At 44.2% G+C, this 27,107-nt stretch overlaps 1 protein-coding gene across 6 annotated transcripts in view; it reads left to right on the plus strand.

Annotated features, from left to right (window-relative positions):
- Positions 1–63: 63 nt before the first annotated feature.
- Positions 64–27,107, plus strand: part of ANKS1A (ankyrin repeat and sterile alpha motif domain containing 1A) — a 165,313-nt gene continuing 138,269 nt past the window's right edge. For all 6 annotated transcript variants that reach the window (XM_065913196.1, XM_065913199.1, XM_065913195.1 and 3 more), the window contains exon 1: positions 64–383. In XM_065913196.1, coding sequence (XP_065769268.1) covers positions 169–383 — 215 coding nt within the window. In that variant the 5' untranslated portion in view covers positions 64–168. The remainder of the gene's footprint in view (positions 384–27,107) is intronic.

The raw sequence follows: 27,107 nt of genomic DNA on the forward strand, positions 1-27,107 counted from the left end.
GACGCCGGATCCCGGAAGTGACGCGCCCCTGAGGGACAAGGCGGGGGGAGGGGGGTGGTGTCCCCGGCCGGCTCGGGGGGTGCGTTGCCCGGAGACGGAAAGTTTGGGAGCCAGAACGGGCTCGGCAGCGGCCCAGGGAACGGGGTCCAGGGGGCGGCGGCCCTGGGGATGGGGAAGGAGCAGGAGCTGCTGGAGGCGGCCCGCACCGGACACCTCCCGGCCGTGGAGAAGCTGCTGTCGGGGAAGCGGCTCTCCTCAGGCTTCGGGGGCGGCGGCGGCGGCGGCGGCGGCGGCTCTGGAGGCGGTAGCGGCGGCGGCGGCGGCTCTGGAGGCGGCGGCGGCGGTCTTGGCTCCTCGAGCCATGCCCTGTCCAGTCTGCTCAGGTGGGTAACGCTCCGGGTCCGGGTAGCTGCTTGGAGACCCCCCCGGTCTCCCGCCCGTCTCCTGGGTCCCCGGAGAGATCGGGGATCCGGAGACCCTGGCGGGCTGGGTTTGCTAGGTTTCCCGGGGCGAGGGCAGGCGGCCCGAGGGGCGTGGGGCGCCGGTGCGGGTCCGCGCGGCGTCGGACTCTCCTAGTCTCCTGTCCTGACCCGGCTCCGAAGAATGGTGGGAGTGCCCAGGTGGCAGCCTCCGCCGCATGGCATAGCCCGGGCTTCGCCGTCGAGTGCCAGGTGTTGTATCTCACAAGCCACTTTAGGGGGAAAAATAAGTATATTTTGAATCTCCCTCATCTCCTGCAGAAACTCCCACGCCTTGCAGAATCTCGCGGTTCCCCTGGAGGAAATGCTCTCGATTCCATTCTTTGGGGAACTTGGAACCTTCCACCAGGCTCTGCAGGACGTGGCCTTTGTTGTTTATATTAAAATCGTCTCTAGGTTTATCACGTTCAGAGTGTTCTTCTTTGAACTCCTCTTGTGCTTGAAGCTTAAATTCCAGTTCCTTGTAGTGAACCTCGCTGGATTTGTCTGTTAAGTGGCAGATGCAGGATTCATCAGGGGGTTTATTCATCAAAAAATAAAGCGTTAGAAAGACTTGTCTAGGACACTGAGGAGTGCTTTAAACTTTTCCAAGGTCTGTTGTTAAAATAAACACTTGAATCTGGAGCTGTAAGGATTGAGAGGAAAAGGTCGTTTTTTGTGTGGCTTGGAGGGGGAATTGGAGGTGCTTTGTTAGTGTGAGTAAAATGTGATGTTTCAGCAGCACTTTCATAGCCGGTTTTCTTTTCCTTCCTTGTTCTTTTGAGGTTTTTAAGAAGTGGAAGTTCACTTAGAAATGGCTTCGTTTGCTTTTGTTCCCCATTAGTTTATGTAACTTCAGTTTGAGTGAGCTTGGACCAAAGAAGCCTAAGGCTCTATTAAATTGTTAGGTATTAAGCACTGAGTACAAAGCCAGGCCTATACAGGAAGATATTAAAAAGCCGTGTAAGAGAAGAATGCTCCCAGGGAGTTCTTTTGGGGAGGCAAAAATCAGTACCATTTGCGGCAATTTCTACAGCTCCCTAAGACAATACTGTCACATAATTAGTACTCAGTATTTGTTGAATAAATACAAGTATTAATTAGGGAATGACACATTTCTACATAAACTGATGGTGGTACTCAGTGTTAGTAGTTCAAAAAATGAGACATTACTTTGGGATGGGATGAGGTGGAGAAGAGGAGGGGGACTTGAGCTGATGTGAAGGATGTGAGGATTTGGGTAGGTGAAGCAGTGTGAGAGCATTCCAGGTGGGCCCACCTTTGTCAGGGGCACAGAGGTGGCAAAGGAGACTTGTTTGGTGCTAGTGGGTCACTAGAAGAACTTTCTGCCCAGAGCTTTAAGTGGTTGGGTGTGATAAAAGGAAATAATGGATAGCTGTACTTTCATCTTTCAGAGTGATTTAGTCTTTCTTTATTTTTCTGATTCTTGTATCAGTGCCTGACACAGGTGTTCAATAAATGTACTTTGAATGCATAATTCGGGTTTGGAATTTTACCTGGATTACTTAGATATTTCTGCACTTCTGATGTCTGTGAGATGAGAGAAAGACCAGTAGGTTTGGAGGTGCCTGTCTCTTATGCGTTGAAGGCTACAGCATTTGTCTGTGTACCAGAGGTACCTTATTCCCCAGTATATCCTGCTGCAGTGAGAAACTCTCACATATCTCCTGCCTTCAAGGACAGGTTAGGTTACTCTTAGTTCTCTCACTCAGGGACTGTTGACATTTTGCTGAGAATTTAGCACCCTTTAGTTAATCAAGACTAGAAAATTTTGTGTTTTTTTTTTTTTTTTTTACTTTGGGCTTCATGCTGGTATGTCCAGTTTCTGTCGTAAAGGGTGGATGGCCTGTGTGAGAGAGCTTGCTCCTTCTGACCTGCTCCTGGATCTGTTATCCGGGTGGCAGATGGCCTCAGAGCTGCCCTGGCATCTTGTCCCTGTGACTCCTAGGGGCAGAGAGGGCCTGCAGGCCCTAGTTACACTAGGTGTGTCATTAATTAGACATGACTCTGCTTCAGCCTAGTGAAGGATTTCTGAGAAAATGAAACCATGCATTTAGATAATCCTAGGTCAGCATGTCCTCCCTTTTTAGGTTTTGAAATAGTAGAGGGTAGATCGCCTATGCCTACACGCCCCACCTCAAGGACCCTGAGTTATTTAATGAGAGCCCGTGGAGTCATAACTTCAGATCTGGCCCTTGCATTAGCTGCCATATCCTATCCCACCAGTACTGTCAATTGCAACCTACATTTGTCCAGTTGTTTTGAGTGACTAAGGAAAGCTGTTGGGAATAGGAGCTTACCGCTGCAGTGGATGTTCCAGATCACATGTATGTTTGTCTCATCTGTTTATGATGCAGTTCCATCCCTACACCCATTCCACAAAGGCTCCATGTTTATTCTTAAGCTACAGAATGCCTCTTCTCTCACCCCATCCCTATTCTCTTATACTGCTTGGGCTTAGGTCTTAACTTCTCAAAGCCCTCCCTAATGACCCTAATGCACACGGATCTCTCAGGCTTCCACTTTGGAACCCCTTATCTGCATCCACTCATACTTTGTCTGTCTGGATTTCACAGTTTATTGCTTTACATACTGTAACCCTCAGGCTTCCCTGGTGGCTCAGCAGTTAAGTATCTGCCTGCCAAGCAGGAGATGCAGGTTCAACCCACTCCAGTATTCTTGTCTGGGATTTGGTTCTCCCCAAATGTCAGAAGATATGACAGAGTTACTGCTTTTAAGAAAGGATTCTTGATATTTATTTAAGGAATTCAGACTGAAAACAAAACAAAACAAAGAGTTGCTACCCCAACCATTCTATTGAAACAGCCCTTTATTCACCCCTGAGAATGGATCTGTAGCTTGGAAATTGTAGTGACATGACAGTTTTTTTTCGTGTTGACCCTTTTACTTTTGCCCTCCTCTGTGCCAGGTTTCTTTTTTTCTTTTTTCGGATTTCTTTTGAATATGCCTATTTTGAGCTAGATGATTTTAACATCCTGAGGAGGAGAGCAATGCTGACCATGTAAGGATGTCAAAAGGGCAGGCTTAGAAACAGGAACTCATGGATTTGTGTGATCTAAGTTCCTGCTCTTCTAGGAGAATGCAAAAAACAAAATAACAGAAAAAGCACAACTGTTTACTGCTATAGCAGTTTTCTGGATATTCTACTAAACCTCTTAATTAATTGGAAAATGGTTTTTACACAGTGGGGACATTCCAGGTGGCTCAGTCAGTAAAGAATCCACCTGTCAATGGAGGAGACACAGGAAACATAGGTTCCATCCCTGGGTCAGGAAAATCCCCTGGAGAAGGGAATGGTAATCCGCTCCAGTATTATTGCCTGGGAAATCTTATGGACAGAGAAGCCTGGTGGGCTACAGTCCACGGGGTTGCAAAGAGTCAGACATGACTTAGCAACTGAGCGTGTACTTTTACACAGGGAGGTCAACCCAGTGCTCTGTGACCACCTTGAGGGGCAGGATGGGAGTAGGTAGGAGCGAGGTTCAAGAGGGAGGGGACATATGTGTACTTATGGCTGATTTACATTGTCATGCGGCAGAAACCAATACAACATTGTAAAGCAGTTATCCTCCAATTAAACATAAATGGAAAAAAGTGGTTTTTAAGGAACTTCTTAACATATTTATTTAAGTATAGTTTTATTGACATGGCAGCCCTTTTTCCTTTCCTTTGAAATTACTGTACATTTTTGCTTTCTCTAAAGCAGAATGCGGTTCCCCTGCTAAAAAACAAAACAGAAAAGGTGGCGTGCCTGGGAATGACTGGAGTGTGGTTACGAACATCTCAAGCATGCCTAATTCTTAAACTGAGTAAGGCATCTCCTGGTAGTAAAAAAAGGATTTAACAGAAGTTTAGTAAGTCAGAGATCTCCCTTTTCCTTACTTCTCTTGTTGAAATTCAATTTTGAGTGTCCGGAAGCAGTCAAACAGTCTTGTGAAGAACTTGGTTTGTATCCAGTCAGCTTCAGCATATTCACTTGTCCTGGGAGGTTATCGTCCCAGTGAAAGTTGTGTCTTTGGCCAGAAAAATCCCTTCAGAAGATTCTTCCCTGGACCCCACCCTCCTTGGTTTGTCCACTCAAACAGCTGTGACTTTTGGTTTTCAAAAGGAAGTTAAGGCTATTTCTACCCTACTCTTCAGTAGGGAAAGTAAATTACTAGGTTTTATAGCCCAGAGACACCAAAGAAACCCCAAAAGTAGATGGTGGAGAGTTTGTTCTTGGAAATGTCAGGCTCTTTTGTGGGCAGGAACTGGGTCTGTCTTGGAGAGCCCTCAGAAAATGCTCCCCACACTGATTTCCAAAGGATTACTGGGAGATTTTTTGTGGTATAGAAAATTATATTGTTGTATTCATAGAACATCTTCACATAACTTTGGTGAGGTTAGAGTTAGTGGTAGTAATACTAGAAATTATATGGTATGGCTTCATATTTATCTTTTCTCTGTAATTTGTAGATCAAGTTTGTTTAGTTTACAAATCAAAAAAGTTTTAAAAACAGTTGTCTGTGCTTTCCTTGTGATGTTATTACCACTATTAAAAACAGTGAAGATGTTCCAAGAAGTAGAGCTGCCTTCTGACTGACTCAACTGGTGAGAGTTTCAGCATGGTAGCTATGGGGTCAGGCTCAGACCCAGCTCTGCCTTGTGAGGTAGGCAAATTACATAACCTCTCTGAGCATCTGTGTCTCCATGTTTATTGGGTTGGCCAAAAGATTCCTTGGGTTTTTCTGTAAGATGTTACTGAAACACTCAAACGAACCTTTTGGCCAACCTAATACAATGGGCCCAGGTTAGTACCTATTTTCTGAAGCAGCCTCTCATGAGCTAAGATATTAAGACACATAATGCCTGGAACTTGCCAAGGGCTTGGTAAACCTGGGCTGCTAGTCATTTGATGGGAGCCCAATGCTTGCCACCTTTGAGAGATTGGGAATGATAATCCTGTGGGTTTTTTTTTTTTTTTTAATGTTTCCATTTAAAGATTTATAGTAATTGATAGCAGAGGCTCCCAGCATTTTCAAATATGAGGTAATGGTGGCAAAGTTACAAACTGACATAGGCTCACAATCACTTGTCTGAAATCTTGGGGCTTAGAATCCAGAATTTTGGGGTTGTGGGAGGGTGATACTGACCCCCTGCTGGATTCTGGGGCAGCACTCTGAAACATTAGATTTTTGCAGTGAAACCTGTTAATATTCACGCTAAATGGGATAACCGTGAAGCTGCTCCGTGTCAGTTTTGTGTCTAAACAAATTTGCCACTAACTTTTGAAAGTGTGTTATCAGAACTTTTTGGTTTTCTGAATTGTAGATGAGGAATTGTGGACCTCTACCTTTATTACAGAAAAATTGCCAGCCAAAAAGGCACAAAGAAGAAAATCCTCTATAGTTCTACTACCTAGAGAAATTAGCTCTTGTAATTCTGATGAACATACTTTGGTCTTTTTTCTGTGCACACTTTTTTTTCCCCCAAACATTGTTCTGTACGTACTTTGTCTCAGATTTCTCCTTAATATGTTGTGAACATTTTACCATCATTTTCTAGTCCCCTTAACCTCATTTGAAATGGGTAAGTGGTATTTCATAGTGTGTATGAACTGTAATTTATTTAATCCCGTCCCTGCCATTAGATACGAGTTTGCTGTTAGTTTTCTGCTGTTGGAATAACACTGTGATGTACATCCTTGCAGATAAGTTTTTGTGCATGCTCGTGCTTATGACATTTTATATTCTCAGTAGGATAGTAGATGTAATTTGAGTATTTAACCACTGCAAAAATCACATATGTGCAGTTGAATTTGAGGACTCATAATAATTCTTAGACTCCTTACATCTCCTGGGTCCTTCTGATTGGACTGTAATGTACTGATCTATGGCTTCTAAATGCTAGTTATGTTTAGAAAGTTACCTTTGTGCAGGCATAGAATTTTTAATAGTCAGGTTGGGGCCTCTTGGGTCCTTTCTCAGAGGCAAAATGTTTAGAAGAGGGCCATTAATATGCTCCAAGCAGAATGAGACAAAATCCATTTTGTTTCTGCCATTTGTTGTTCTAGTTTTTATTGTGGGACATTTCAGACATACAGAAATCCAGAAACTGACTTATTTATTTTGACTTGAGGCTTATGGGATCTTAGTTCCCCAACTAGGGATTGAACTTAGGCCCTTGGCAGTGAGTGCAGAGTGCTAACTAATGGACTGCCAGGGAATTCCTGAAAATATTTTATTTTATATTGTTGGTTTGTTCAAATCTGCATTCAAACAAGGTCTATGCATTGCATTTGGTTGGAATGTCTCATTACTGTCTTTAATCCTTTGAGTTTCATCTCTGTCATTTTTTTCATTCCAGTTTACTTGTTGAAGAAAAAAATTGTTTTTGTCAATTTTTGACAAAAAATTCATTTGTCTGTTTATCAGAGCCTGGGTTTTGCCAATTGCATCTCTGAGGTATCGTTCAGCATGTTCATCTGTTCCCTGTGTTTCCTGTGAGCTGCAAACCAGATCGTGGTTTAGTCTGATTCAGGTTCAGATTTTCTGGCAGGATTTCTTCCTAGTGGGTTTCGTGTATGTCCCTCTGTTGAGGCTTCTTTTTTTGCGATGTTGGCAGCCATTGACAATCATGGTCTATAGCCCTGATTTAGAATTTGCGAAGTGGTGGTGTTTTCATTTTTATGTTACCATCTTCATTTATTGATCAGAATACTTTCTGGAGAGAAACTTTATAGAGAAACCTCATGTTATTAACTGCTTCGTTACCCTGAGGTACAGTTCGTGCAGGAAAAATGGATTAAATGCTTGATTCTTTCCCCTTATTTACCCGTTTCCAGATCAGGTTGCATTCCAAGTAGTCTTCAGAGGTGTCCAATGAGTTTCTTGTGAATAATCATTACGAATGCACAGACTTAAGCATATTTGTGCTTCAGTAATAACCTTTCTAAAATGTGCCCTGAGACATTTAGATTTTGACAGTTTTACCGAGTAAAGCCCTTGAACTGGTTTGTAATGAAGTGGTGTGTTTGCTGTGTGTCTGTGTATTTTAGTTGATTGCTGTTTCTATCCAGAGGCCCCCAGTTGTACTGGTTCTTCTGGTCACCTGCAAATCAAGCATTATAATCTTCGAGTCTGGATTAGTTCAGCTGACTTTTAACTTTTTTTTTTTTAATTTCTACCGGCCATACTTGGCCCTATAAGTTAGAAAGCCTTAAAAAGATACTCTAGGGACTTGAGTAACCAAATTTCTTTAGATTGTAATTACACCCACTAAGAGTGGTGTTTTCCCACCAGCTTTATGGTGTGACTCTAGATAAGAATCTAACTGTATCAAGGTGAGTTGTTACTTATTCAGTCTCATGTTACTCTGAATATATTTCATGGTGTCACACTTTTTTTAGTATAAGCAATGAATAATCAGGTTTCGTCATTGATTTCTTAGTTATTGCATTTAAAGCTCCCATTCACAGGTCTGATTTTGAGTTCCTGTACTGCCATCTGTATATATTCTTTTTTTTTGTTTGGAGCTCAATTGTATATGCAAGCATTTCTTTTGTTTTATTTTATCCCTTGGTTTTATGTGTTTGGAGTTGGGGTGGGAAGTCTGGGTCAGGATCTTTCTGCTTTGGAGGAGATTCCCCCTTTGACCAGCCATGCAAATGCTACATGTATAACCTCAATTTAAAAGTAATAAAAGCAGCACATAGAACCACTTATTTGTTTCTCTTTTTGACAGTTGTTGGGACAGTCAGGGTTCTACTTCAAAGAGATCTTGGCCTGTATTAGGCAGTGACAGCATCCAGCTCCTTCATACTGGCACTTTCATGTTGGGCTCTCAGATTCTTTAAAGAGCACTGTCATGAGTTAAGATGAAAAATAAAAACAGAAGTAAGAGAAGAAATATATTGGACTTCATTTACTGAGAAAGGAAAATCTATCTTAAAACACTTGAGCTTCATAGCGCCAAGGAGTTTAACACTTGAGTCAGGCTGCGTGTAATTCTCAGAAGCCTGAAGCTGTGGCTCTGCCTCCATGGATGGGGTCCATCCTCTGTTGGGGCTGAGTGAGAACTCGATGTGTTATCTGCAGAACAGTCTTTTCCTTTACTGTGCCTGGAAAAGCAGCTCCAAAGGTATGTCCCATGAATAATAGTACCAGTATCAGCGTTGATTGGACATTCAGTGATACTGGATTAGTAACATTAATTTGGAGGGCATTGTTAAGTGCTTGTCCTTACTAAGATAAAGAAGGTAAAATTTTTTGTTATTGTCCCTCCTTTTGTTCATTTTGTACCTTTCAGCTTTGCATGTGTAAAGTCAGATCTTCTAATTGGGATTCTTTTCAACCACAGCAAAAACTTAAAAATCTCAGAGATTTAAATTTTATTAATTAAAAAAAATTGGAAACTCGCTCTTCTCACCTGTGAAAAAATAGAAGCAGTGGTGCTTTTACTTAAGATATCAGATATTTAGAAAACACAAGTGAGTTTATTTGGAGATGGTGCTTTATGTAACCTTGGGAGGATGCTTCTTTTTTGGCTGCTCCTCGCAGCTTACATAGACTCTTAGTTCCCTGCCCAGGGATTGAACCCAGGCCCCAGCAGTGACCATCAGGGAATTTCCAGAAAGATCCATCTTAAAGGGAGTTTCTGTCTGTACCCCAGTTCTTCTTGTCTGAGTGAACCAACTTTGTTTTCCTTTCAGCTGAAATCAGCCTTCATTCTGATTTCTTTTCAGTCTCCTTTAAACAATCCATTTCTCAAGTAGTTTTTCCTTTTGAATTATAGACCTGCTTCTGTGAAGTCCGATGGCCAGAAGAGGTTTCAAAACAGATGCCTTTGGGAGTGTTGACCTGGAAGGTTCTTAGACTTTTGAGGGTTTGTCTTTAGCTCTTTGTTGGAGCCCACCCCTGGCTTTGTTGATAACTGTTAGTGTCATGTTCCCTACTTTGCTTCTGGTCCAGCTTGATTGTGGATCCTGGTTCCATCCAGTGGTCTGATTCTTGCTTCTTCAGGTTGCCCCACAGCCCTGATAAAACTCCAGTGAAAGCCCAGTCCAGATTGCAGGATTTGAGGTCGTTCACTCACAGGTTAATTCACAGCAGCTCAGAGCTGTAGCTGTAGGCTCTGGGGTGGGGGCTGTACATGATGCGGGGAGAGAGTTTCATTTCTTGAGCCCTTAATACTTTGCTCGGCCTGTGCCTGGAACTTCACATCTCTATTTTCTCAGTCTATCTTCACAGCGTATCTGCTGGATAATTGTCATTATCCCCTGTTACTAATGAAGTAGCAGAGATTCAGGGAGAAGTTAAAGTGACCCGCTCAGGGCCACACGGAGGAGGGCATTGCCAGGAGTCTGACTCCCCAGACTCTTGCTGATAAAGCACTGAGTTTGACCACTTGGAGGATTTGAGTGTCTTTGGATATGATTCACACCACCCCTTACTCTATTTTGGTAGAATTTTACCAAAAAAGATGAATTAAGGATTTATTTATTTTAATTTAGCAGTTGCTTTGACAACCCTTTTTGTCATCCACAGTTCTTAAGCACTTTACACATATTAGCTCATTTTGTCCTCATAACACTTTGGGGAAGACACTAGAAATATTGCCATCTTCCTGATGAGGACCCAAAGTACGGAGCTGTCAAGTAACTTGCCCACGAGAGTGAGTGGGAGGTGCTGGAGCTTGGTTCCCAGCCCGGGCAAACTGGCTGCAGAGTCCTTAGTTTTAGCCTTTATGCAACTGGGGTAATTTTTTCATTTTATTAAGAATGTAACACAAAATCCTTTGAATACTTTGACTACATAAAGTGAGATGGTTAGTATAAAGTCATTGGCAGTTTCCTTGGAATGTAAGAAAGTTAGATGAAGGGAATGTCTTCAGACTTACACCAAATAATATATTACTTTAAAAGATATAGGGGAAGCCCTGCAACTCATGAAGAGGGAAAAAACTTCCCATATTGCTTTCCTCACACTTTCCTTCTAGAAAATTCTCATCTTCTTCTCAAGCAGCATAATGCATTCCTGAATTTCACCTCTGAGAAAATTCAGGACCCTCCCTTTCCCCAACAAATTTTAAAGTGATAAAGTTTTGTTTTGGACACATCAGTACCACTGAGTATCTGATGTACCACTGAGTCCACGGTGTATGCAAGAGAAATAAATCTAAACGATTGACAAGAAACTAGAGGCCTGTGTATTTGAAATTATTTTTAACTGTGGCTACCTGTTCTGCCTTTTTTTTTTTTTAAACAATTCTTTCCCTTTCCCCTCCCTTATTAGTGGTTGATGACCAGATTTTACATTCCCAGGCAATAATTAGTTTGTCCATAAAATGATTTTCAGAGAGTGTTATCTGGCTGGGTCAAATGATTTTTGATAGTAGCTTGAAGCCTGGGGTTATGGGACAGGTAATATTACCTCTATAATCCTTGGTGCCTTAATCTTCACAGTTCTGTGGTATAAGTGGTGGTTTTTCTGATAAGAAAGTTTTAAGTGACTTGCCTAAGGCCAAGATTTTCGATTTTCAAGGCCTGTAGAGTCTATTTTATGTGGAGATCATGGCTGTCAGGAACAGGTCTGAGTCTTCAGGTCGTAGAGGTAGAAGGAAAAGGTAGTATTTCTAGCTAAGTAGTTCTGAAAACATCTGTGGTTCCTATGGGCTTAGCAGTAAATAGAATACTGTATTACTTTTTATCCGTTACAAATGAAAATGCCTCAGGTGTTGAAATTGGCAGAGGTTCCAGATTTGTTACTTTTTAATCTATTGCTCTTTCCCTAATTATATGTTTAAGACCTGGCTGGGAAATAGTTTTCTTGCTAGTCACTCTTATCAGCAGCCCTTATATCATCTTTAGCAGACCCAAAGCAGACTTTCAGAAAGGTTTTAAAGTGAATGATCAAGGGTTTAGTGTTTCCTTTTCAAATTTAACAATTTTTGTTAAAGAGTGTATACAAAATCAGGATCCAGTACTTTTACTTAAGTTTTTTCAGACAAACAGCACTGTCTTTTTCAGATATCTTTTCTTTAACCATCATGATCTGTTAGACTTATTGTCTTTAGTGACCATCATTTCTGTTTACCTCTCTCTTTAATATTTATTCTTTAGTCAACTATATATCTGAAAAAATGTGAATATTATATAATAATGTAATAATCACCATTATTGCCATATTTATGTGTGTGTGTGTTTTTAAAAAACACTTACTATGCCCAAGATATTGTCTCATTTATTTCTGGTGATAAAATAATGAAGTCAGTGTCGACTTCACATGCATCTGGCTGGCATCAGGTTTCTTCATTATCAGGTACTGGAACTTTTAAGATTTGACACCCATGGGCTTAACCTACTGCTTTTTAACATTATTTTGATTGTGATTCACATTACTTTTAATGTGTTTAATTTGTTTTTCAGTGCTCACTTTGTATTTATACTAACAAGCTAGGATTGGTCTTTGGGTTCAGTGTGGCCATCTGGGTTTGAGTGGAACACAATCTAAGTCTTGTCTTTCCCTCCTTCACTGATTTTAATGTTAGCCTTGTATTTGATCTGTAGATGCCCAGACAAAATCTTTACAGTAAGCCTTATGCTCCTGTCTAGGTCTGTCTAGAATCCTGGGGTCTGGAAAGCACACAGCTCTCTTAGTTTTATCCTTTAGTCATTCCCTCCACGCTTGAACTCTGAAGGGAAGGGTGCACGGGTTAGACAGAGAAATCGGTCTTCAGGGAATGTCGTCGCCAGGAGCCTTCCTCCTTCAGAGTGCGCTCTGCCTCTGGGCAGGGGCACGGAGAGCGGGCCTCTCGGGGACCTCCTGCCTAGAGTCACCTCGGCCGTTCTCTTGCTGTATGCTCTTGGGGACGTTTTCTACTTCTCTTACACCTCCGTTTCCTATCCGTGGGGCGGGCGGGGGGAGAAGGCAGTGTGTGTGGCGCCTCCTGGCAGAGGTCCCAAGGCAGGTGGTTCGGAGCACCTTAGAGCCGCTGTCCAGACAGACTGGCGCCGGGGCCTGCTGCCTTACTGTGCTCTTCCTGTCGCCAGCAGCTGGGCAGCCTTTTGTGTGTTTAATTTTTAAACTTTTTATTTTGTGTTGAGGTATAGCTGATGAACAATGTTGTGATGGTCTCAGGTGAACAGCACAAGGGGACTCAGCCACCCATACACATGTGTCCATCGTCCTCCAGGCTCCCCTCCCATCCCGGCTGCCTCCTGACATTGCGCAGGGTTCTGTGTGCTGTGTGATAGTCCTTGTTGGCTGTCCATTGTAGATGTAGAATTTGTGTGCGTGTCCTTAACCGAACTCCATAACTATCCCTCCCCCATCCTTCCCCCTGGGCAGCCATAAGTTTGTTCTCTGAGTCTGTGAGTCTGTTTCTGTTGTGTAGATAAAGTTCATTTGTATAATTTCCTTTTTAGATCCGGGCAGCCTTTTCTGTACCACGCCCCGCAGGGGGAGTCAGGCGAGGAGGAAGCCCGTCGCCTCATCTGTGTGCATGTGCCAGTGGGCTACTGCTCTTCCTGTCCTTGAGGCTTTCATAAACAGATTCATTCCTGTATGTCAGGCGTGCTGCTGTCGGAGATATTTAGAGATACAAATTAGAGAGTCAAATTCTCCTAAGAAATTGACTTGATTAGAGTGATGACAAAATGGTCCTGTGATCTCGTTGGAGAAATGGTTGATCCCAGAACTGGGGCAGGGAAAATGAAAAAGGCTGGTATGTCAGAACACAGAGGCCAACCTGAAAGAGCTCTCAGAGAGCTCCGAAGCTGGAATAGTTTGAACAACAAAATCAAAAGCCGTAGTAATGGAGTATGAGCCCAAGAATAAAATAGACATCCATGAGTTATGATACAAATGATCAAATAAATAAATAAATGGGAGAGAAAGTTCTTCTTTTCAGAATTCCAATTAATAAATGTAGAAGTAATGGGAGGAATAGAAAATCACCGTTAGCACACCACAGTAATAATGGCTGTAGGCAAGATCTACCAGTGAAGTTAACTTTAATGGGTGAAAGTTTAGGGAGAAACAGAATATTTGCATGACCCTAAAGCATCTTCCAAAATATTTATTAATTACTGTAATGATTTCAACCCACGTGCACAGATTCTTTGGAAGTCTTCTTTCCTAAGGAGGGACTTTAATCCGCTCCTCTTGGATTTGGGCTGGACTTAAAAACTGGTTTCCAAATAATAGAGTGTGGAGAGGGGAAACAGTGACTTTATGGTGGAAGAACTTGGCGTATACCACCTTAACTAAGAGGTCAGTGTTAACATCATCAGTCATATTGATATCACTTAACCCCTGATAGGATAGGATGAGAAGGGTACTTCACCTCTTGCATTCTTTCCCCCAAATCCATCACTTGGTGTAATCATGGGGAAACAAGACAAATTTAAACTGAAGAACAGTCAAAAGATACCTGTCTAGTATTTTTTAAGAAAGACAGGGTTGTGAAAGATCAGGAAAGACCGAGGAACCTTCATAGACCGGAGACTAAGGAATTATGTCTACTAAATGTAAAGTGGGCCAGGAGAAAGCCACAAGTGTAAAAACATTGTAAATCAACTATATTTCAACTAAAAAAAAAAATACCTGGGGAAATCTGAGTAAAGTCTGTAGTTTAGTGTTATTTTTTTATCGGCTGTGCTGGTCTTTCTTGTTGCATGGGCTTTCTCTCGTTTTGGAGAACGGGGGCTGCTCTGCAGTTGTGGTGTGCGGGCTTCTCACTGTGAAGCACTGTGTCTAGGTGCACAGGCTTCAGTACTTGTGGCTTATAGACTTAGTTGCTCTGCGGCATGTGGAATCTTCCTGGATCAGGGATTGAACCCGTGTCCCCTGGGTTGGCAGGTGGATTCTTATCCACTGTGCCACCAGGGAAGTCTTGTAGTTTAGTTAATAGTATTATACCAGTGTTACTTAAGTTTGGATCCATGTGCCAGGGTTATGTGAGATGATAACATAAAGGGAAGCTGGGTGAAAGATACACAGGAGCTCTGTACTATCTTTGAAGCTCTTCTGTGAGCCTAAAATTATTTCAGAAGAAAAAGGAAACACTGACTCTGGAGTCAAGTTCTCTGGGTTCAAGTCTTGCCTTTGTCACCTGCCTATTGAGAGATAATAGACAGCTTTAACTTCTTTGCCTCAGTTTCCTCATCTGTAATAATAGTATCTTCCATATAATAAGACTGAAGATTAAATGAAGTAATGCAGGTGAAGTACTTAGAATAGTGGCTGGAGCATAGTAATGGCAGCTGCCAATAGTAATATTTATACAAAGGAAGACATTTAGCCATGGATGTAGATAGTCTCAGCTAAAAGAGGTTGAGAGAAGATGGTAATGGACTAGGTTGTTCTGGAGACTCTTCTCCCAACCGTCTATACCTTTAGGAAGTGGGGCATGAGCTCTGCCCTTGAAGAAAGCCCAAGATTCAGATAACCGCTAGGAGACGGGTGTAGGGAGGAGAGGGATCAACCAGGGCAAAGGTGGAGAAGCTGCAGTGGGAAGAGCTGCCTGCCGAGCTGTCCAGGTGGAGTGGGCTCCATGTGGAGTCAGTGAAGAGGAGGCTAATCAGGTGGGTGGGGAGCAGCTTAGATGCTGGCTTGATGAGCTTTAGACTTGAGACCTGAGAGAATGGATTCGAGACAGGGGAAGTGTGAGAGTGAGAGAGAATGCTTCAAAAAATTGTTTTAGCTCCAGCTGGATTGTGGCTGTACTTTGAGTATTTGTTGATTGAGAAACTGTTAACAGAGTGACTCTGAAGTTAGTATTGTTCTGAAATAAAGGTTTTTATAAAGTAGGATAGCTTCTCTGTACCTTTGGGACATCATGATGCATGCACGTGAGACATGTATCCTGCCTGCTGCCCATGCCTGGCGTTCAGATGCGTTTGCTGACCCTTTATGATCACATTGCAGCCTGGGGCTAAGAATGAGCTGTGGGTGACCAGGAACTTTCAGTGGGCAAAATGCTTTGACGTCAGACCTCACCGCGAGGGCTGTCTTCCTTCGTAGGGGAGAGTGTTCTCCCTTTATTAGCTTACAAAATCTTTTGAAGTATAATTTACATCCAGTGAATACACGGATATTAAGTGTAAAGAGCAAGTATTTTCCTTATGTACACATCTATGTGGTCATCACCGAGATCAAGACATAGACCATTTCCAGCACTCCAGAAGGCTCTTGTGTTTCTGCCCAGCCAAAAATGCCCCTCCTTGAGATAACCACTGTTTTGACCTTTATCACCATAGGTTTTTGCTGGGGATGTGTTTCTTTTTCTTCACTATACACACCCAGGCCCACGAAGTACAGTGGATTGGGAGCAGGGATGCATCTACATGTGCCAAACACTACACTCAACACATTCCCAGACTTACATAAATTCTCCCATAAAACCACAGACCTGGGCTTATGTTACTTGTATAAATTCAGTCTCATACCTCAGACTGCCCAGGGTTTTTCCCATTGCACCTTCAACTGGCATTTACCATAACTATTGTTGTTTTTAGTCAGCAGGTTGTGCCCGACTCTTTGCGACCCCATGGACTGTAGCCCGCCAGGCCCTTCTGTCACTGGAATTTTCCAGACAAGAATATTGGGGTGGGTTGCCATTACTTTCTCCAGGGGATCTTCCCGACCCAGGGATCAAACCTGCGTCTCCTGCATTGGCGGGTGGATTTTTTACCCCCGGGGAGCCCACCATAATAATTATCTCCATCATTAATGAAAAGTCACCTTAGTAGATTTTTCCCAGTAGATTACATGCATAACTCTCTAGTAGAGAAAGTCGTGTTGATTTGAAATCAAAGGACAAGGCAGTTCCATTTAATGAGTACTAGGCCTCAAGTAAGCCAGTGGAGTTAGGGAGAAAGGCATTCTCCATCCCAGCCTCCTAATCTTCTAAAGAGCGAGACAGGGTGTGACGAGTGCTCTGAAGCAGGGGTGCTGGAGGCTCACGAGGAGCCAAGGGACGGGTCGGGGGAGGGGTGCTCCGGGTGTGTCAGGGAAGTGCTCCTCCTTGAAGTGAAGTCTGAGTGGTGTGTTAGAGATAGTAGGAGTTGTGCAGGTGAAGAATGGGAAAGTCCATCTAAGCTGGAGAGGGAGGGAGCTTGTGCAGGTGAAGAATGGGAAAATCCATCTAAGCTGGAGAGGGAGGGAGCATCGTTGTGCAAAGGCTGGAGAAAACTGCTGACGGCAGCCTGGTGGGAAGGAGGTGCTGGGACTGGGAGAGATGGGCTGGAGTGGCAGGCAGAGGCTGGCCCGTCAGGCCCACGGTCAGGACTTGGATGTCACACTGAGAGTAATGATGGGTTTACACTTTTGAAAGGTCATTTCAGATTTTGGGGAAGTGGCTTAGAGGGTTAGAAATTTACTAGGCGTATAAAGCTATGCCCTGATGGCTCAGACGGTAAAGAATTTGCTTGTAATGTAGGAGACCTGGGTTGGATCCCTAGGTTGGGACGATCCCCTGGAGGAGGGCATGGCAACCCACTCCAGTATTCTTGCCTGGAGAATTCCATGGACAGAGGAGCCTGGCGGGCTACAGCCCATGGGGTCACAAAGAGAACGACATGACTGAAAGACTAATACTACTCACTATAAAGCTTATTAGAACTAGTAACAGTTGGCATGGAAAGGGGCCAGATTGGAAAGACATTCAGGAGGTGCAATGGCTTGGTTGATTTATAAGCAAGAGGTTGAAACCTCTTGTGACTGAATAGGATTTTCACAATGGAAAGGGAGAGTGAGATTTTTTAGAAGAACTGGATTTCCTAAGTCATAACTGAAGTGGAGTACTTTTTTCCTTTTCAGCAGAAGGGAAATATTAGCTTTAGAACAGCCCCATTATTTCTGTGCGCACAGGCATTTGTAGATGAAGGCTTTGTATTAAAAGTTTTTAAAACTCCACGGATAAATCAGCCTTTTGGTTTGTTTTAATTGTCCTTTGTTGCGGTAGAAGCTAAAGCTCCACATAGCTATTTCCACAGAGAAGGCCCAAGAAGCTTGAACTGAGGGGAAACTAGTGATACCAAAAGCAGGAAAAGACTTCTTACTCCTTTCACGGTGTTTTGTTTACTGAGATGTGTACAGAAAGCCCCACCCATATATCTTGCGGAATGCTGTGTAGATTTGATTCTGAGGTTTCTATGAAGGTGCAAGTTAACCACTATCTTTGCTTTGACCTGCGAGATGCTGAAATAGGTCCTTCAGTGTGCACAGGATAGCGACGAGGATGCTTAGCCCTCAGCGCTGTTATCTAGGGCCTAGCCCTTCCTCACTCACAGTCCTGGTCCTTAGCTGTGAGAATGCATCTTGTGAAGTTCAAGGACCTTGTGCACAGACCTGGAAACTTCTAGAAGTGGCCAAACACGCTCCCTGGGCTTTGTGATTGGCAGTGCCTGGAGTCCTAATCCTGAATGGTCATTAAGAAACCCACACCCTTTACACACAGAGGAAGCTCTTCTCCCCAGTCAGCCAAAATTCAGTCAGCTGCCAGGCAGCTCCACATTTCCTGTTATTTTATAATAACCCTTGACAGTTTGGAATGAAGGACGGTGGTGTTTGGGGTGAAGGATCTTCATTCAAGTGAGTAGAAGAGAAGCGGCAGTTTGGCTGTGGAGTCACGGACAATAAAATGCACGATCTGTTTCTTGCCCCTGCAGTTTGTGTAGTGCTCTGAGTCACCACAGATCTCTGCTGTTCCAGTTTTCAGGTTGTGCCCAGGGACTGTTAATGCTTTTACAGTGATGCAAGTGCTTGTTTACTCAAGGATGTTCAATTCAGCTTTGATTTGTGAGTAAAGAAGCATGCCGCCTGAGCAACAGTTTCTGAAAGTCAGCCAGGTGTGACCTCTCTTCAGTGTCCTGATGAAGTCAGACATTCGGGCTAACCTGACACCTTTATTGATGTGCGTGATCAGTACTGTGCTGATGGTAGTTAGGTGAGCAATTCACGTTAAGTGACTGTAGTTAGCATTAATTTTTACATGGCCAAATCAAATTTTCAGTTTCTTGTTTATTAATTTGTGGTTCCCAGCAGCTGTAATCAGCATCAGTGTCAGCATTTTCCAGTGATGCTCGTGTAGTCTGGCGTGCTCTGGTTCCCTTGTGTTTAAAGACAGAGCCCCTTGGAGGGAGAGGGTTGTCCACAGCCTGATTTTCTCTCGCCAGCTGATCTCAACCTCAGAGCGACTCCTGTGCTTTCTCCCTCATCCCAGGTGCTTTGGGAGCCTGGGGTCTTCAGGGAGGTGGGGCTCCAGACCCTGAAACTGGATGTTTGCCCAGGGGTGGGGGAGCCCCCTTCACCTCTGAGAGGAGTTGGCAACACGTTTTATTAAAGAGTAGGAATTGAAATAACTGAGAATCTCTCACCTGACACATGGTAAGGGTTTAATAGACACTTGAACAATTAATACCTAATTCTACTACAAAGTTGATTAGGTTAGAAAGAGGTATACTAGTAAGAATACTTTGATATCTTGGTTAGAGGATCATTGAAAATAATACATTTTTGGATGGATTGAGAAAGAGATCGACTCTGAGTAACGTGTGTGACCTGCTTTTGTCATGTAGGGGTAGCTGGTTCTGTTTTTGACGATGAGATGCAGAACCTTATTGCGGTCCTGCTGGCTGAGAGTGTATTGCCTATTTTTATTGTGGTTAACCTGGCCCACCATTTGGTTCCCTAAGATTAGGTTTCCTTTCCTGTACTCGATGAATGCTGTCAGCTTCTGCAGAAGTGAACTTTGCTCTTTCTTCAAACATTTAACTGAGTTTCTGCTTTGTGGTAGGCCTGGTGCTAGGAGCCAGGTACAGAAAGATGATCAGATATCTCAACTTTAAATAATACCTTTTGCATTTACCTGTTTCATTTCATTTGGCCTCAACACCCCTGTTAAATGGAGAAAGACTGTTCATATACCAACAATACAGTAAGTAGCCACAGAGAGAGGAACTGTCAAAATAGAAGCTGAACTGAGCCTCGGTCTCTGAGCCTCCAGCTATTCACTAGTTAGGAAGGGCCACATAAAATAGTCTTTGAATCTAAAACTCATCAATCAGGAAGGATGGCATCTTCTCGAAGAAATTTAAATGGCCACTTAAAAAATTCGTACAATTGTCTCTGAAACTGTGCTACTTTATGAAAATTTGGTAATTAAAAACACCAGAATTTAAACAGGATTAATTAAGGACTCATAGTTTGCTCACCAAAAGTATTTGTCACTTAGTAAATCACTGTAGTGGGTCCAGAGTGATTTAGTCATCACCATTTGATTTATACAGTGTTTTTAGGAAGACACTGTTCAATGTGTATTTAAGTCAGTTTGGGAGGTAGTAAGATTTTTCTAAGATTGGGGAGGAAATGGTTAATGAAAATTCTGTTACACAATATTGAGTTGCCCAGGATGGGAAACAGAGTTCAGGTTATGTGCTGGCCCATTTTCTCGGGCAGCTAGAAATCTTCCAGGGCCCCGTAGTCATTTTAGGTTTATTCTGTGAAAAAAGCCTTTGGGCTCCCTGTGTTATTGACTCTTCCATTTCTGAAGAAAGGAAATTTCCCCATGAGTGAAGTGAAGCACCGAAGCACCGAAATATTGCACCACGGACCCCAAAACAGTGTTTATTGAACATAGGACTTTCCGAAGGCTCTGAGTGTGGGAGCAGGATGGCTTGTAGAGTTTTTTCTCCCTGGGGGTCTTACTGGGGGCTTCTGCAAGCAGCAGGAAGAGGGCAGAGGTGACGTGGTGCAGTAGGAAGCTGTGGACTCGAGGCCTCGCCAAACTGAGGTTGTAGGTTGTATGATCTTGGGCACATAGCTTCATGCATCTCATTTTGATCAGCAGTTAAATGGCGTGATGTTTTGGGGCGCTCATGTGCAGTGGGAAGCATTAAAGAGCTCTTTAGGTGGTGGTGGCTATTCAGTTGCCCAGTCGTGTCCCACTCTTTGATACCCCACGGACTGCAGCACGCCGGGCCTCTCTGTCCCTCAGCATCTCCCGAGGTTTGCCAAAGTTCATGTCCATTGCATCGGTGATGCTGTCTTTAGGTACATGTGTAAAATGACTTCTGGGATCATCAAAGTCTGTCTCACCTACCATGAGGCCAAGGCCACATCTGTCTTTCTGCTCACATGTGTCCCTTGTCCCTATGGCAGTGCTGGAGCTTAGTAGATACTCAGGTACCTGATGACTGATGGGGTCTCCATAGTTAGTGCTGTAGGCAGTGGGGAAAATGCAGTTACCCTTCCTATAAGCATAGATCTGGTATTGGTTAGCATCTTGGAACTTCAGGCCTGGGCATGTTTTTTTGGTTGTTGTTAATAAAGTGCAGTTTGGGTTTTTATATTCCCAAGATTTCCTTCCAGAGGGTTTCCTTTTTACTTCAGCTTGATTGATGAGAATGTAATAATGAAGTGAAAGGAAAGGCTGGCTGTTTTTTGCTGTGCGGTGGGCTGAGTCTCCAAGCCGCTCTGTTTTGTTCGGGGGTCTGCCGCTTGCTTATGGCAGAGCTAGTTTTCTGTGTTCCCACCTTCTCAGAGAGGGTATTTGGTTCCAGGTCAGCACTGGTTTCCTTGCAGCCGGTGTAAAGCCTTTGAGAGCGTTGTGCCTGCTTCTTCCTGGTTAGCGCATCGAGGAGACTGAATGTGGAGCTTCACAAATGGATGACGCCAGTGTCTCTGCCACAGTTCACTTTTCAACAAGTTTTACCAAATAGGAGTTAAAATGTTAATATGAAAATGCCGTTACTTTGGATTGAGGCTGCTGCTTCCTCTGTGTGCTCAGTGGAGCCTGCTGTGGAAGAAAAATCAGACAAAATGCTCTCTATTAAAGCCTCTATTTTAAGAAGAATGATTCAGAGAGGAACACAGGTCCAAGAAATTTTCATCAACAAATAAAAACTGAATTCCAGGTTTGCCAGATGTCTCATTTTAAAGAAAATTTTCCTCATTTGGTCTCTTGTAAAAGTCTTCCTTCTGACTCTGAAAATATGCTCTGCCCTTAAGTAACTTAAAAATAAAAAAGTTTTAGTGTGTTCCACACATCCCCTCTGTGTAGGTAGGGCTTGTAATTCTGCGTGGTTCAGCTGGGAATTCACTGCATAAAAATAAAGGCAGTAAACCCCCCACATTATTGGACTACAGCATTTGGGAAAACGTTCTTAAGTTATTGAGTGTACTCCATCTTGGTCTTTGACTCAGCATTTATTAAGCGCCTGCTGTAAACACGCGCTGCTCCCTGTCCACTCAGGCAGGGGCACCCTCCCTGGTGCCTGCAGTGTGCCCCTCCCTCTTCAGAGGTGTGCCCCCCGCCCTCCTGCGCCGTCTGCAGTAAGAGGTCATGGCTGATAATTAGTCAGACCCCCAGGTCCCTCTCGTGGGCGTCTTCTGGTGGGGGAAGGGCGGCCCCAAGCCCTCCTTTATTTGGTCCCAGTGGGCCCTCCAGGTGTCCTGCGTGCCCTGGCAGTGGGGGAGCAGGGGGCAGCGTGGCGGGGGCGGTGCTTAAGGGGCCGCGGGCACCTGCTGCCCTGCCGGCTGCCTTCCCGCTGCCCAGCTGCTGGCCAGAGCCGCTGGGGACGGAGGACTGGGAGCTGGCCAGGCTGAAGGGCTCTTCCTGTGTGGTTGTGGAGAGGAGGGCTTCCTCTGAGGTACACTGAGATGTCAGTGATGGTCTCTGGGGTTTTTTTTGCACCTTTTCATTTCCGTGACTTCTCTTTACATCCAGCCAAGCTCCCTGTCTTCCCCTCCCAGCCTCCCCAGCCCCCAGTTTTCCAAAGTATCTACCAGAAATCCTGTAACCACTGTGTAGCTAGTTTCAGCCTGATATTAGAAAGTCAGTTTTTGTAAGAAATGCAAATGAAGTGGCCTTCTGCCCTAGCTCACTCCTGTGTTTTCAGCCACCAAATGCGATGGTATCTTCTTGTAGGTAAAGATCTTTTTCTGAGTCAAGGGTCTGTCTCCTCTCGGCTTGCTAGAGGGGACAGGCCCTTGTGTCCCTGCAGAAGCCACCACTGACTGCTCTGTCCTCCGTTTCTCCACACCTCGTATCAGGAGGCCCCGGGCCCAGATGGGCCCCACCTCCGCACTCCATGGCCGCCCTGCTTAGGGCATTCCAGGTCTTTCTGCTCTGGCCAGGCTCACAGCAGCTCATGAGGGGGCAGCTGTGGGTGGGTGCTGAAAGCAGCTTCCAGAACTCCCAGAACGGGGAGAGGAAGAGGCTGTCTTCGTGGTATCAACGCCCTCCCCCGGCATAGTTCCCCTCCTTGATTTTGCCGCCTCAGGCTCACTCCAGAAATGTTTTTCCTGTTTTTCATTCCACCCTCTGCCCTGTCCCTAGAACCTGCCCCACTTGTTTCTTCCAGAGGCTGAGTTTAGCCATCCTTGAAGTCAAAGCCTTGAGTTTGTGGGTGTGGGAACATCTTCAATACCCTTTGACTCTCACTGTGCCAGTGTGGACCAGGTTTGGTGATGCCGTTTGAAGGCAGGAGGGACTTGGGGGAAGCAGGGTGCACGGTGCTTAGGATTGTAGATTTGGGGGCAGTTGGCCTGAGTCCAGATGCCAGCTTTCACCTTAGCAGCGTGTGCTTAGTCGCTCAGTCATATCTGACTCTGAGGCTCTTTGGACTGTAGCCCACCAGGCTCTTCTGTCCATGGGATTCTCCAGGTAGAGTACTGGAGTGGGTTGCCATGCCCTCCTCCAGGGGATCTTCCTGACCCAGGGGTCGAACTCACATCTTCTCTGTCTTCTGCACTGCAGGCGGATTCTTTACTCGCTGAGCCATAATTTATTTAAACTCTCTGTGCCTCTGTGTTCTTAATTCCAAAATGGGAGTAGTAACAATAGTACCTTGTAGCTCAGGGACCTTTGTGAGGATAACTTGTTTTGCACAGCACCCGGCACATGGTACTGCTTATGAAACAAGAGCTTTGTATCTGTCGTACCAGATGGAGCTGTGGGGCTGATAACATGGTCGCCAGCAAGTTCCTCCTTAGTGCACCTCTGTGCTTCTGTGTGGAAATCACAGTGAGGAGAAGAGGGCAACAAAAGTATCTCTGGGTCAGTTTTACAAAAAGCTATCACATTTTTAGCTCATCGTCTCAAGGTCTCCTTAAAGTGGGCCACTGTTTACTGAATTTTATAGTGTCATTAAAAGTATTCTGTTGCCTTCTGATTTGCTGAAGGAAAAAGTTGACTGCAAGCATGAAAAAGCACCTTTTTTTATAGAACAGAGTAACTATAACATTTTAAATGTGAATTGGACAAGTTACTGTTACATTTTGAACTTTATATACTCCTTAAAAACCTTAATCCTGAATGAGTATCAGTTATGATTAGTGAACTAAAATGTTTCTGGTTCTTTACGGGAAAAGTTGGAAGTTAGTCTCCTGGGAGGGTTCTCCGAGGAAGCTGCTATTTCTGAGAGAAAACTGAATATTGGCTTGGAGCACCTTGGTAGGATCATGGTTTGTCCTTGGGCCCAAACTCACTGATGTGTGTTTGAAGCTTTGCAGCCTGGCTTATTCCTCTTTCCTCATTGCTTGCCACTGTTCGCTTTGCATGGGAAGCTTCAGAAGTACTTAGTTTAACAAGTATGAAGTGCCCATTTGCAACTCCCTGGAGCCTGGGCCCTGCTCTAACTTGCCCCTGGAGCTATACCACACACCTCCACACCTACAAAACTTCCCAGGCTCTGACGTTGGACAGCCTCTGGCCTCATCTTAGAAAAGGCAGTCTGTGGTGGTAAAGTGCCTGGGCTCTGGGTTCAGGCTCAGTAGGTTCAGATCCCAGCTCTTGCACTTGCTAGTGGTATGTCTTTGGGGAAATTTCTCAACCTCTCTGTTTCACCTTTAAAATGGCGATAATAATAGCAGCTGTCTTGGAGTTTTGTTCTGAGAACTATGGGAGATAATCCACTAGTGCACTTAGCATATTCTGGGTGCACTTGGCATAGTCTTAGGCTTCTCGTTGCTGCTCAGGGGCTCCAGGGCGCACGGGCTTCAGTAGCTGTGGTGCATGGCTTAATTGGCCTGAGACATGTGAGATCTTAGTTCCTGGACCAGGAATCAAACCCATGCCCCCTGGATTGGCAGGTGAATTCTTAACCACTGGACCACCAGCAAAGTCCCTGCTGTTGATTTTTTTGATAAATGGGTCTGCTTGCCTGTTTTGTCATGAGCCACAAGTTTCAGATGTTCCCCTTTCCCCTCACTGGGACAATTTTTATAGAATCACTATGATTTAGAGATGGAAAAAGATGAAAAAAGACATTCCTTAAGCCTCCTTGTGCCAGGCACTGCAGTTGGCTCTTTATAGATATGTTCTGGTTGAATTCACCCTCAGCTCCAAGTTGGGTGACAAACACACCCATTTAAGAATTGTGTAAGGTGTTCAGAGTCATTCAGCTTAGTCGATGTCAGCGTTGGACTCAAACCTAGGCCTGCCTGGCTTCACGGCACCTACTATTTTTGTCCTATGTTCATTGCCTTGCTGGGGACTTGTTGGCTGGTTTCCTGCCCACGTCTACCATCCTAGGGCCATGTTGCATTGTTTTCTGGGGAGTAGTACAATTAGGCCTCAAAAGTGGTCATTAAAGGGGTTGATTCTTTCTGTTGGGAAGATGCTGCGTTGGATGTGATCTCACATTGTGCAACTATAATACTTTAATGGCACAAAACAATAAGACTGTCATGCAGGCAGATAAGGATTATGGATAAAAACAAGCTTGGAAACACTGGGGAGGAGAGAGCAGAGAAACATCTATTTTTATAGTTCCATTTCTGAGTTTGTCCTAAAGTTAAAAATAGAACTAGTCATGACCTCTAGGCCACCTGGATCTGTGATTGGTACAAAAAACTTAACACAGCATATCTAAAGGATAGTCTATGTAGAGACTCTATCAAAACTGTTTGTCAAAGAATAGGTTCCACCTCTCCTTTGAATATGGCTTTTTAAACAATAAGACACAGGTGGGCTTGGAAACTAAGTTTTATTGGGACTAGAACTGGCCTTGAAAGTAGTAAGAAAAGCTAATGAATCAGAATAATAAAACATCTGCTTTTCATTCTGAGAATCATTAGAGTGTGCAACCTTTTGTAACGTCATCACATTTAAATGTTCTGTTTGTGTATTTTAAAAAAACAGCCAGCCAAGGACTGGCATGTTCTCATACGATTAATTATCACCCACCTGCTGAGCCGCTTCCAGTGCAACTGGCCTGGTGCACTTGAGTGGCCTCAGAGGAGCCTTCTCTTCTGGTTTGTCAGCAGCACCTCACCCAAGCTGAGGATTCAGAGGAGTTTCCAAACCTAGCTGCCGATGAAAGCCTTGGCTTCAAAACTATCACAGGCTCCTTCCAGCTCTGAAATTCTATAAAAACTGTGAAGAAACAGAAGAAGGGAGAGAGCCTCTTGTTCAGAAATGCTAACATTTAAAAAAAATGTTGTCATTAAAAATTTTTTTTCTAATGTAGGCACCAGTTTGATGACTTATACTCAAGAAAGTATAACCTGAAGCTTTCTGATTAGAAGATGGTGTCGGTAATGACTTCTTTATTAAAACAGCGACGTTTGGAGTTCACAGTAACCTGGGCCACAACGAATTGAAGTTCTTTTTGGCAGTGGGTCTGTCTAGTCAAACTTGCGGACTCAGTGTTGCTAACAGCTGGTGGCTAGCAGAGACTTAATTTTGTTAAATGTTAAGAATGTTAGAGGTTTTGGGGGGAGACTCTGAATAAATTGATACCTCCTTTGGGTTACTATATGCAAATAATTCAAAGCATTGTTCCTTACTCTCTTTCCTGTGTGGATTATTCCCGCTTGTCAGTGATGGAAGATCATTTTTTTTGGCAAGTGGGAACTTTGTTCCCCGTCCTTGGATTGAACCTGTGCCCCCTGCACTGAAAATGTGGATTCCTAACCACTGGGCTGCCAGGGAAGCCCCAGGACATCCTAACTGACCTTTTTTTTAGATTGAGATTGAACAGAGAAAGTAGAGGGCAACATCAGCTAGAATTTCCTGTGTACTTACTGTATTCTACATGCTGTGCTAATGCTTTCCATTGAATCCTCACAAAGCCACGTGACTAGATATTGTTATCCCCATTTCACAGGTGAGGAAACTGACACACAGAGAGACTGTAACATGCCCAAGTTAGAGAGCTAGTGAGTGGGTGAGGCAGGGTTTGGTGTGCTTCCAGAGCCCACGTCCCTTCACTACCGCACTGTACCTGTCAGGGCTGAAGGTGTCATGAGACATGTAGGCATTTTGTCAGCCTGTGAATTCAAGCTGATTTTTTCACACATTATCTTGGCCACAGACATTGCCTTCCCACCTTGATCAGCATTCCTAGCTTTGCGTTTCAGCATATTGCGGGGATCTAATCTGTCCTGGCAAGATTTCCTTCACATCCTTGCAAGACTCTGCCTGGGCTCCCTGGGCAATCTGGGGTTCATCCTGATAGAAGATGATGAGGCCAAGCGTGTGCAGAGATAGAGAGCACAGAGCCCTGAGCTCCCAGGGTTTCCACACCCAGGACCAAGGGGAGGAGCCAGAGGAACCAGCAAGAGCTGAAGGAAAGTCTGGAAAGCCTGATATGATGATCAAGGGAACAGAAAATGTAAGAGA

Source organism: Muntiacus reevesi, chromosome 20 (genome assembly GCF_963930625.1).
Source record: "Muntiacus reevesi chromosome 20, mMunRee1.1, whole genome shotgun sequence".
NCBI lineage: Eukaryota > Metazoa > Chordata > Mammalia > Artiodactyla > Cervidae > Muntiacus > Muntiacus reevesi.